Source organism: Lagenorhynchus albirostris, chromosome 11 (assembly GCF_949774975.1).
Source record: "Lagenorhynchus albirostris chromosome 11, mLagAlb1.1, whole genome shotgun sequence".
In the NCBI taxonomy this organism is placed as follows: domain Eukaryota; kingdom Metazoa; phylum Chordata; class Mammalia; order Artiodactyla; family Delphinidae; genus Lagenorhynchus; species Lagenorhynchus albirostris.
In genome coordinates, this window is record NC_083105.1 from 40447451 (window position 1) to 40459953 (window position 12503).

The following is a 12503-nucleotide window of genomic DNA, read 5'->3' on the forward strand; positions in this document are numbered from 1 at the left end:
AATTTGGATTTTACTATATAAACATGTGCACCATTCATATGTTGTTGTTTTCCCCAGGGTAGAGAAATTTATTTATCGAAGGAGACATACATGTGAAGGATAGGATGATTAATTAGAAATGGAAAACACATTCAAGATGCTTACTGCCCAGAATAGGTTAGGCATGTATATAGATAACTAAAATTCACAGTGAAAACTAATACGTTACCTCAAAAGAATATACACTAAAGATTTTGTTCAGAGCATGTAAAGATTACTTGCAGCTTCTGGGAAAGACTTTGTGGTGGTGTATTATTTGCTATTAACCCTTTATTTTAAAGATTAGGTAATACTGTGATGCTTAAAAATGGAAGAAGAGCTTCCTTCATAGATGGAGAAGAACAAAGGCAGAAACATAAAAATATGATATCCATGTAGGAAAAACCCAGTAGTATATGTTTTGTGAAAGAGTGGTAAATAAATTGGAAAGGAAAGTTTGCAACCTTGAATGGTTGGTAAGACTACTGGACTTTTCCTACTGACAGTGAAGAAACATTGACTATTCTGGGGATCTGAGTGATGTAGTCAGAATCATGATTTCAAAGTGTGGTAAGTATATTGCAAAGGAGGAAGAGAAACCAGTCAAGAGATACTGAAATTGCTGAAGCCAAGAGACACTGTGGGACTCAAGAGAAATAGTAGAAGTATGGGAAGATTTTTGACCTAGAGCAGAAAGCAGTGGGGAAACACTGCAGGATTTTAATGTGGTCAGCTTTTAATTATGAAAGAAGAATTATGAATGAATAGAAGACATTCTATTTCCATGAGGTGCAAGGATAAAGAGGCAGAGAGAGGAGGGGGATTTAATGCAAGTTGTAAATCAAGCAGTTAGTAAACAATTGCAATAGTCCAAGTAAGTGACAGAGTGTTTATTTGGGTGGGAGGGTAATGGTAGTAGGGATGGATGAAAGAAGATGGATTTGTGATATATTTTCACAGATACATCACAAATATACAAGAATTGAAACTGGCATCCCTAAACATGTATATTTAGTACACTAATGAAAACATACTTGTAAGCTAATAGAAATGCCTACTATATGGAAGAGTGGGCATGGCCAATAGTGTCCAATTGGAGCCAATACAAGTTGAAACAAGGGAGTTATCCAGATGAGAACAGAGGTGGGAGAGAACAGAATGTTGGGGAATATTTTCATTTACTGGAAGGTGAAGGAAAAACAGTCAGTGAAAGGCACTGAGCAGCAGCTTACTAGAGGGTAGGAAGGAGACAAGGAGAGAATGATAATCATGAAAATCAGAACAATTTCTAGAAAGGGGGGATCAATTATAGCAATTTAGTATATACGGATCAAAAGAGGGAGAGAGAGGTGGGGGGAGAGGAGGAGGTGGTGGAGCTGAAGGGGGCAGGGGAGGGGGAGAAGTTTGAATTGAATTTGGTAAAGAAGCAGCACCGGGTGATTTTGGAAAAACAGGGCCATTAGATTCTATTGTGGTCCTCTGTCATCTTGAGAAGGGTAGTAGATCCCTTTGGGAATCTAATGAAAGCTACGGACCAGTCACAAGTAGAAACAGGCATACACAAATAATTTGGTCATACAACTTGAGTTTTCTCAAACCTCTCTGAAATCACTTCATGATCCCCACTCTAGCTTAATCAGGGTAAAATCTTAGATTGAAGTACTGATACATTAGCATTAGAAGTTTCATGTCCAAGATCTAATCGGGCAGAAAAAAACAGGTATATCTACTAGATGGACATTGATAATGAGGTGAATCCCATGCTTTGAAAATATACACAGAACACAGCAGTTATACAAAAACTATTGATCATTGCTATCTCTGATTTTGACTCCAGACACACTCAGAATGAATCTGCCAAGTTCAGCTTTCTGATCTTTTCCCACCTAACCTTCCAAGTGGCTTCAGTTGGCCACATATTCTTTACTTAATCCATCTCTAGCCTCTGGGCCCACCATATCAAATGTCACAAAGTGTAACTGTTTATGTGTCCTGCTTTCAATCAAAATATTCCAGCTGGCAACTCGAGAGAGGGCTTGAAGAGTGGGAAGAGGAAAAGAATCTAAAATGCAGAGGGAACAAAAACATGAAAAGATTTTTTTCATTTGATGGTTTATTATTGGCTTTTTTCGGAATCAGTGAGTGATTTGTGGCTTTGTCTCTTCAGAGCTATCGAAGGCATAGCAGAAAGCATGTCAGCAGTTACACAGTTCCATTTCTCAGGAAAAGAATTTATTTCGTACCTCATTCACCCTTTACTTAAGCAAATCTACACTTGGCAGCATCCTTCCTACAATCCCAACCTGTCATCCCCATTTCTCTATACCACTCTCACATACCATCAACCCCCCGAAAATAAAGTGTGGATTCTCTGACAGTTTGGCAATAATTGGCCAAATTCTCTGGCCATGACTTGGTATGCAACGTTACTGACAGCTCATTCAAATCTTACAAACCTAAAGAAACAATAAGCATTTGTTAGTTGTAGTTTGTGCTTTCTTGGTGATGAATGCCATGTGATTTGTCCATGGATTTCTTCCTATTACTGTTTACTAGCATCATTTGTTCTGTTCAAAGGCTCTTGGCAAGCTTCATTTTTCATCAGTTTGTAATAACAAAGATTAAACTGAACTCAAAATGGCACAAGTGATTTTATTCAGAAAAAGTAGAAAATAAGAGTGCTGGATATATTTGATCAAATTTTAAAGGACATATAAATTATTATTAAGAATATCTCCAAGTACTAAACATTTTTTTAACTGAAATAAAAAGAACTTATATATAACAGTATATTTTGGAGTGAGGCAAATTTTAGAACTAATGTTAAGTTACCCTACTTTATTTTAGCATGTCGAATTATATCCAAGTCAATCTATCTGATTCGAAACTTGATTTTAAGTGATTCTCCAACTTTATCAAAATGCCTGTTTCCTCTAATAAATCTATTCTTCTCTCATCTTCCAACCACTTGTTTTTTCATAACAGAAGTAACTTCTAAAGAGTTCTGTCACATCAACATTAAGGAAACACCAAAGAGAGCACTGAGGGTAATTAAGAGATGTCAATTCTTTCATCATTTTGGCTGAAAAGAAAACAAAATGTGCTAAAAGCTTTTAAATAAAGCTATGAGGAGACCCAGAATTCACTGGAGGCATTAAAGGTGTAGGCTGAAGCAAACAACTGTGCTCTTCCTGCTTCTGCTTAAAGAAGAGTTCAAGGCTTCCCTGGTGGCGCAGTGGTTGAGAGTCCGCCTGCTGATACAGGGGACACGGGTTTGTGCCCCGGTCCGGGAAGATCCCACATGCCGCGGAGCGGCTGCGCCCGTGAGCTATGGCCGCTGAGCCTGCGCGTCCGGAGCCTGTGCTCCGCAACGGGAGAGGCCACAACAGTGAGAGGCCCGCGTACCGCAAAAAAAAAAAGGGAGTTCAATATTCTGCCTCAGATGCCATGTCTCTCTCTACTTGAAATGAGAATGGGTGGTTCAACCACAATCCAAATAGTGTTGAGTTCCAAAGAAACACTCGGAATTCATGTGCTGTATTGAGTCCACATTAAGAGATCCCATCATGCTTTATACACACCTTTGTTCTCCTTGAAAAATACATATAAGCCAATTTTGAACAAAGATCTGTGTATGTGATGGGGGTGGGTGGTCTGTATGTGTCTGTGTGTATTTGTGTAAGAAGCCGTTACAGTATTGGGAACCAAGAGCTATAATTAATAACTGCAGGCAACCCTTAGGTGGTGCTTGCTACTTGTACTATTCTCTCCCTCTCCCTGCTTCTATCTGTCTTTCTGTCTGTCTGTCTGTCTCTCTCTCTCTCTCACACACACACACACACACAGATACACACCCATTTAGTCCTTACCACAACCCCACTATTTTTTCCCATTTTACAGCTGGGAAAAGTAAGGCACAAAGAAATTTAACAATCAGCCCTAGGTCCCACAGTTGGTCAGTGATATGGACTTAATGAACTACTCCTTTAAGAAATTTTTGTTCACTAGATTAAATGTCTTGTTTATGTCAAGAATCCAGTGGGTTTGGGTTGCTTTGGGGAGTCATGTTTCTTTTCTAAAAATTTGCAGGCCAGAGGTTTCTGCAAGACTGGGTCAGTTTAGATCATCTAACCAGGTTATCTCTAGAAAAACAACAGAACCCAGTATCATCTGGATATCTTCAAGGTATTGCTTATACCAGATGTAGTTTCCTAAGAGAACCTTAGGTTGCACTGATTGAGAATGTAAATAACTATAGGCAAAAATAGTCCAGTGTTAGGAATATGTTAGGCATCAACTATTTCCTTCTTAGGATTCTTTATTTCACTGTGAATGTACGAAAGTACTGGCTGGGTTTTATAGTCCCTCATGCCTATTTAAGAGCTGAGAGCACTCAGGATGATTATGGTACATTAAACCTTAGCAGATGGTGAAATGGAATATTGTTCAATTTCCTAAGGTTCCTAAGCAGAAATCCTATAGAAATATGATGTAAACAAATTGCTGCTCCCAGAATTTCTGCTTAGAATATATTAATTACACCCAAATCCCCATTGCTGCAACATCTCAGTTAATTCCTACTTACTTATTATGACCTAGACCAAGTATTGGCTTTTATAAAGCTCTGATTCCTGCAGGAAGACTCATGGCCTCTTGTTTCTGTTGTATTTGCATGGATCTCTTTCTGCTCTAATACTTCCTAAATGATGTCTACGAGAAATCAGACATCAGAGACTCTCTCCTTTTCTTCTGTCCATTCTCAATGCTTGTGAACACCTGATACCTGAATGTCACTGAGCAGTCTTGTTCAAATTCATGAAATAGGGTTTAGTCATTCACCAGATTCTAGTTTCAGCCGAAGAGCTGGATATGTTTCCATGTACAATATGGAAGTTTCATATAATCTTAAAGCTCAGCTGCTTAAGACACAGATAAATAGCAGCAGTTGTCTTAGGAGCCTTGACTTACCTTACTAGACTTGTGGTCCACATTAAAAGTGGCAATCGCATCCTCTGTTTTTTTCCTCCCAGCTTTGGTTATTACATATTCAGCAAGTTTGTTTGCTAAATAGGTCTTTCCAGTACCACTAGGTCCTGAGAGTATAATTCTGTGATGCTCCATCAACAAGTTAAAGTACCTTTGGGTAATTGGTTTAGGAATCAGCGTATCAAAAACAAAACTGTCCAAACTGTTTTCTTCTACCCCTGAAGGGAGAAACAAAGGGAAGAGTGTGGCTTATTGTTCTACATAAGCTTGAAATTAAAATAGAGTGTCAACTGGCAACTGGGCTTTGTTAGCCACTGGAATGCAGTCCTTGCAAGATACTTTCCTTGACATTTGATCCCACGTGTGTTGCTATTTTAAGACAGAAAACATCAGTAATAAGGCAGAGTGAACATCCAAATGAAAGCAGGTTTTTCCTCTTTGCTTAGACTTCCCTCGTCTATTTCATGCTTCTCACTTATGTTTCCACAAAGAGATGGAAGCATTACTATGAATTCTATCATAAAATCCTCCTTCTCTTTGAAGGTGGTAGTTTTGTTAAGAATAAATGTAAAAATTAAAAGTATAAAAGTGTGTATGTTCTTCTCTTTTTCTTCCTCTTTCCTCCTTCTCTTTATTTCCCTCTAGCTCTCATTATACATCCCAGCTGTACCACCCCTTAAGCTTTTGAAGAATATAAATATAATAGGTATTTGGTAAGGAATTAAGAAGGAGAGCAACAGTTTCTCCTTTTACTCACCCAATTACCTTAATCATAAAATCAAATATTGACAAATCCCTCTATTAATCTATAGTTTATATAGATGTGTTCTGACTCTTTAACATATATGAACAAGGAATTATGGATACAAGCATACTTTAGATATTCCATTTGCCTAGAATTAGTCACATTATTCAAAGCAAAGAGAATTTCTCATCCCTGATTCTTAACTTCCATTCTCTATCCCCAGTGGGTACTTATTGGGTATACATATTTTAAAATTAAAGGTAAAAGAATGAATATATTACCTTGGAATATGCAATAAACTTTTTGAATCTCCCCTAAATCTAAGATGATAATGGGGAAAATCTAGAAAATTGAAATTCGCTACATCACATTTGTTTTTCTGAGTCTTGGAGAAACTTCGAAATTACATCTCAAAACTCAAAGAATTTCATTTACTTGGATTTTTGTGTTTTTAGTAGGATTTTAGTGTTTTAAATATAAATACAGCTCATATCATATCAAAATTATCAAAGTGGTTAACATAGTTTTCAAATATGAAAATTTGAAGGGAAACTGCAAAAAAGAAAAGAAAATAAATGTTGGTAAAAAAATACAACTGTGCTTTTCATTTTTATTCTTACCTTTCAGGTTCACAGTGATGATGTTATTATCGCCGACAAGGTATCCACAAGGCAGCAGTTCAGGCACTTCTAGGTTATGGGATCTAATTAAATCTCCTATACAGTAGCTGGCAATGCAGTCAGAGCTCAGACCAAGGCTAGTGGATGTATCAATTCGGAATACATATTCCTGAAATGGTATACACAAAAAATGAAAGTCAAAACAGAGGTCCAACTCCTCTACAACAAATACAAAACTCATGGGGATGTGAAGCTAGCTATCAAGAATTTTAGAAATGGGTAATATAAGAACAATTAATATCAAACAGCATAAAGAGAGAAAACTTTCCTTAATATTTGAAATGGAAGAGAGGAAAAGCAGATATCTCTATGCCATTAAAGCTAAGGGAAGCATCCAAAATGAAACACATTTGAAAATTAATATCAGGATGTCTTGCACAACTTACCTTAAAGAGACGTCTAATTACACCATCTAAGACATCCCACTTGGTTTTTCCACTGACACCAATGGATCCTATCAAATATGCCTGAGACTTCTGATCCTAAGTAAGAACAAAATAAAACAAGATAAAATCCAACTGTGTGTCTTTTTTTATTATGATATCTTCTACTAAAAATATTAATATTAGTGGTGATTAACACTAAAATATAGATTAAACCTATGGGTTTTATAATAACAGACATACACAGTGGATTATACAAAATACCCCAACAAACAAACAAACTAACTAACAAAGTAACAGGATAGCAACAAAAACAAGAGAGAAAGAGATTAGATGAAGTGGTATGGTCAAGGAAAACTGATTCATGACCTGTTCAGTAGAAGGGAAAGGGCCAGGAGAGAACAAGTCTTCCGTTTTAATGCAGTGGGTGCATTCCTGAAGAGAAGCAACTTGGTAGGAGGGAAATAGTGATAGAGATGGAACAGAACTATATCATGAGTCCTAGAGCCTCATCTTAATGTTTTTGTGATCTTATCTTTGTTAAGTCCAAAACTCAGTTTGTTTTTTTATTTAGGTTATCTCTAATATCCAGTCCAGCTTTGAAAAATAAGTTATCCATGGTAGTATGGCATTCACATATTCACAACACAGGTCCCATTTTGAATGTATCAGAAAATTCAATATTTAGAAGAACTTGCCAGGGAATCCTACAGGACTCATTTTGTCAAGCAAAGAACTCCTTTATAAGACAAACAAATGTCCCAAATTTATCGTTTTTGTAGGATGGGATTTTGAGGAATTTCTACATATATTAGAAAAGTAAGCAATTCAATTTATAGTCTAACTGAAGCCGTTTTTATGTTGACTGGAATGGTTACATGAGATAGTGATCATGACACCAGTATATATAATTAGACAGTTGATATATCACAATCCTGATTCTAGTCACCAACTTGCATAGTCCTTAAGAGGTGGAAAAATAACTGAGTCAGGTGTTAGAAGACATGGATTCCACAACACACAACATCTACCATGTAATTAAGAAATGTGATGTTAGTTCAAGTCACTTAGCTGGCTCAGAGCCTCAATTTCTTCATCTGCAACATTTAACTTTATAAGGGTAAATGATTATCAGCACTATTTAGATATAACCTGAAGCCAATATCTGTTACAGAAAAAGTTGAGAAATTCACAGCAAACCATTCTTATTTTGTAACAACTGTTATAGACTGAATGTTTGTGTCCCTCCCCCCAAATTCATATATTAAAGCCTCAACCCCCAATTGATGGTATTTGGAAATGGAGCCAGAAGGAGGCAATAAGAGCTAGATTAGGCCATGAGAGTGGGTCTCTCATCATGGGATTAGTGGCCTTCTAAGTAGGGGAAGTAGGAGACAGATCTCTTTCTCTCTCCCCAAGTACAAACACTGAAGAAAGTCCAAGTGAGGACACAGGAAGAAGGCAGTCATCTGCAACCCAAGGAGAGAGCCCTCACCAGGAACCACATCAGCCAGCACCTTGATCTTGGACTTAATAACTGTGAGAAAATAAATTTCTGTTGTTTAAGCCACCCAATCTATAGTATTTTGTTATGGTAACCCAAGAAGACTAAGACAACTACTTTCCAATGTTCAAAAATATTATCTTTCAGAATTATTTTGAAAAAGAAAACTTGTTTTACAGCGTTATTGTAACTGAGTCAAAACGGACATGCATACAGTGCTTTTAAGCAGCTGCTTTCAAATCAGAGATCATTAGACTATCTAAGCTTCACTGAGACTATTACAGTCTTTTACATAAAGACCCACTTGGGAAATTCAGGCACAGATCTGCAGCTCAAGCAGAAAGTTTATGGCATTAGAATTCTTGGAATATATGCTCAGTGTAAAAATTCACAATTGCTAGCTCACTTTTCAAACTTCAATACTGCAATTATCTTAAAATTCTGAAGATTTTTTTGTTTTTCTGTCTGATAAAACATTTTTGGATACTTATAAATTTGTAGTTTTGGCCACTGAACTACAATTTCAACTTGAAATAATAGTTTTAGTTTCAAGAAGAGGCTAGGGTCAGAATGGTATTGCCAATTTGAAGGCAATATCTGATTCCAGAAAAATTAGAATATTTGCCTTATCATCTAAGACCTTGCTTTAAAATGATACACACAAGTAGCGTCAATGGAATTTGTTATAGTGAGTTCAATAAAATATATCTTTCCAGTGTCTAGAAGAGCCATATAACTTATAGTCTCTTCTTTGTACAAAGACCATCTTGGCAGCTCTAGCAACATGTTTCTATACATCATAAATATCACCTGTATTTAGTTAGACAAAATGTTAATGTCAAAGAAAGCAATGTGCTTTTTTGGTTTTAGAAATGAGGGTGGCTGACAGCCAATATTGTTTTCAGTGAATGAACATGACATACTGAGACACATTTTTACCTATAGGATGATGTCATTTCTTTCGAGTCCCTAACTTTCATGCTTTTATAATAGATTAGGCCAATGCCGAGACAAACATTGCTGATAGTATATTTATGACAAATACTTATTTGATTCATGGTCATTCTCATCTTTTAGTAATAAAGAACTTAAGGTTAAAGAAATACCTTGGCTCGACCGTAGCCCTTGCTTATGGAGACTATAATTTTCACGCTGCGGCCATCTTTATGTCCGGTTGCATCACCAGCATCATCGAGCAAAATATCTACCAAATTTTCAAAGAAACACACACAAACACACACACATACAATAGAGTCACATTAGCTTGGATGTCTTTACTGTCATCGTTTTCTCCCTCATAGTTTTACATCTTTCGATGGGAATATTCAGATTTTCTGCCACCCATTCTAACCTAACTGGTTTGAAAAACCTCAGCTTCCAAGAAGGTGAGTGACTGTGTTGGGTTAAAGTTTCCATCTAAGAATTTATTTCTGCTTCCAAAGATCTTCACCCAAGTGTTGGGCACCCATTGCATTTAGATGAGGAAATAAGGGGTTTCCTTTTTTCTATTATGCACAGGTATGAGTAATACCTGAGTAATAGTTACCATTATAACTGTGACAAACTGAAAAGCAATCTGAGTTTTCTATCCAACCGAAAACATCCAAGCTCATCACCCATGTAGTTATGAATGCAAAGGTGGTGAGACTGACTGGAAACTGAAATGATTTTCAAGCATTTGGCACATTCCCTGCTATATGACTACTCACCTTGTATCGATAATTTTAGGTAATGTTTTGAATTTCAACCACGGCATTATACTTCCCCGCAGAAATATATTAATTATTGCTTTCCTGTTCTCTTTATGCTTATAGCTTCAAAACCAAAATAATACTTCTAGTAATCAGCTAAGAGTTACAGAAGCATGATAAAGCTAGCTAACCTTTAACCCACCAACCTTAAAATGTGATTAAAGATTAATTTTCAAAATATATGAGATTAATGTCCAGTTTGGAGAATGATTAAGGCAAACTATCCCACATATATGTTTTCATTTGACAAGGATGCTATTATGTTTAATATGAAGATAGTTTTCTGGGGACAAAGAAAACTTGGTTACGTGTTGAAGAGTACATGTGCCAGGTGACAAGAGGACTCAACTGCTCAAAGTGTAAATTTAGAGAGCCAAGGACTGTGACTGTACCATTACAGAAGCAACAATTTCATCAAGTGCCTTCTGAAAATAAAATGCTTCTATTATAATATATAATAATAATATATATAATAATTAGGAATATGCAATTTTGCAAAGGAAGGAGTTTAAAAAATGCCATAACACCATAACAATCAAAAGCATATTTAGAGTTTAAGGAATATGGAGTTTTTCTGCTAGAAATTTTTAAATTGTCAGACAATCTCCCTTACTGAAATTTATTTATTTTTTTTACTAGATTAACATCCTCCCAGTCTCTCGCCATTCTTCCTATCCAACTCAAACCTCTTCCTTAAGTGTCATTTTAATTCTCTTCTTGCTCCTTTTCTCAAAAGTTTAAAGTGGCTTATCGTTCACATCTAAATATCTTGTAATTCATGACCAAATTACCTCTTTAGTACTTTGCTCAATTATTCATAACTTCATAAATATTCAAAAATATTTATTTTTAGCTCACAGTTTATTAAGCATCACAGAAATCAGGAGCTGTGGATTTCCCTGCTGGAGCTGTGGTTAAGAATCTGCCTTCCAATGCAGGGCCGTGGGTTCAAGCTCTGGTCTGGGAAGACCCCACATGCTGCGGAGCAGCTAAGCCCGTGCGCCGTAACTACTGAGTCTGCACTCTAGAGCCCACCAGCCACAACTACTGAGCCCGTATGCTGGTACTACTGAAGCCCGTGTGCCTAGAGCCCGTGCCCCGCAACAGGAGAAACCACCGCAACGAGAAGCCCACGCACCACAACAAAGGGTAGCGCCCACTCGCCGCAACTAGAGAAAGCCCACACACAGCAACCAAGACCCAACGCAGCCAAAAATAAATAAATAAATGTATTAAAAAAAAAGAAATCAGGAACTGTGCTGGGCATTGGGAATGAATACCATGGTGAGAAGGAAGATGAATTCCCTGCTCTTTTGGAGTATACATTCTCAACAAGGTAATCTTTAATGTTTTAAGTGCTTTAGCAAAAAGAATACAGTAGTTAAGAGTCAGGCACTGGAATCATCCAGATCTGGGCTCAAATATTAGCTCTATCACATATTGGATGCATAATCTTGAAAAATTATCATAATCACTTTCCTAATTCTTGGGACACAAAAGCACCAGCTTCGTAGGGTTATTGAGAACATAACAGAAAACACTTTTAAAGCACTTTATCCTCCGTGTTTAGTAAGTTTATCTGTTCTAACCATTACTCCTTTTCCCTGTGTGTTTATTCTAACTCCTTGTGTTGACAGTGGAAGGAGCACATCATGACTCACTCTGGGTGAGTGAGTCAATATACACCCCCCACCCACATTACATTGACGGGATGATTGCCTGAACAAACAACTCTGAGTAAATACAAATAACAGCCAGTTTGAGATAAGGGTTCTCTGTGTTGTTTCATGGAAAATAAGTTAGAGTCCTCCGTCAACATTTTGAAAAAAGATTTGCCATTCTGGTTACAGTCAAGTGAAATTCCGACAAAAACTGAAGGTGTTTCAAACTTCTGTCTTCACTGGATGTACGGAACATGCACTATTATTTCAGGAACTGGACATTTGTCAATTAGCCTCTCTCCTGCCTACTTCTTTTTTTTTAAAAAAACCATGAACTCTAGAAACTTTTTCTATTAAAAAGTCTCAGCATAAAGGCACTTTTGATTTCCAATTTTGAACCCACTAAACAAGAGTGAAGGCAATGAAAACTTGACTTGAAAAGTATCCTAGTCAAGTGATGTCAAGTGATTTACATTTTTCTTGCTAGTTCAGACACAAGTATCGCTACTGAAAAATAGTTGAGGAAATAAAATAATATAGGACTAAAAATAAACCATGAAACGGGTAATTATAAAGCACGTTTTTGAAAAAAAAAACACCTCTCCTCACCAAATTGCCCCAAATTCTGAATCACGGCCATCAGTTAGGTGGACACAGAAAATGTAAATTTAATTTCTTTGATTTTATATTTATCTTTATGAGTCCTAGTCTTTCCTAGACATTCATTTTGGTTTCATTTTTATATGGCTGTTCTTCCTAAACTACCTTCAGTACT

General features: G+C 36.7%; 1 protein-coding gene across 4 annotated transcripts in view; it reads right to left on the minus strand.

The window, feature by feature from the left end:
- Window positions 1–12503, minus strand: part of NAV3 (neuron navigator 3) — a 364503-nt gene that overhangs the window by 15838 nt on the left and 336162 nt on the right. For all 4 annotated transcript variants that reach the window (XM_060164531.1, XM_060164532.1, XM_060164530.1 and 1 more), the window contains 4 exons: window positions 9423–9520; window positions 6816–6911; window positions 6370–6538; window positions 4987–5222 (listed from right to left, as the gene is read on the minus strand). In XM_060164531.1, the coding sequence (XP_060020514.1) occupies window positions 4987–5222; window positions 6370–6538; window positions 6816–6911; window positions 9423–9520 (599 nt within the window). The remainder of the gene's footprint in view (window positions 1–4986; window positions 5223–6369; window positions 6539–6815; window positions 6912–9422; window positions 9521–12503) is intronic.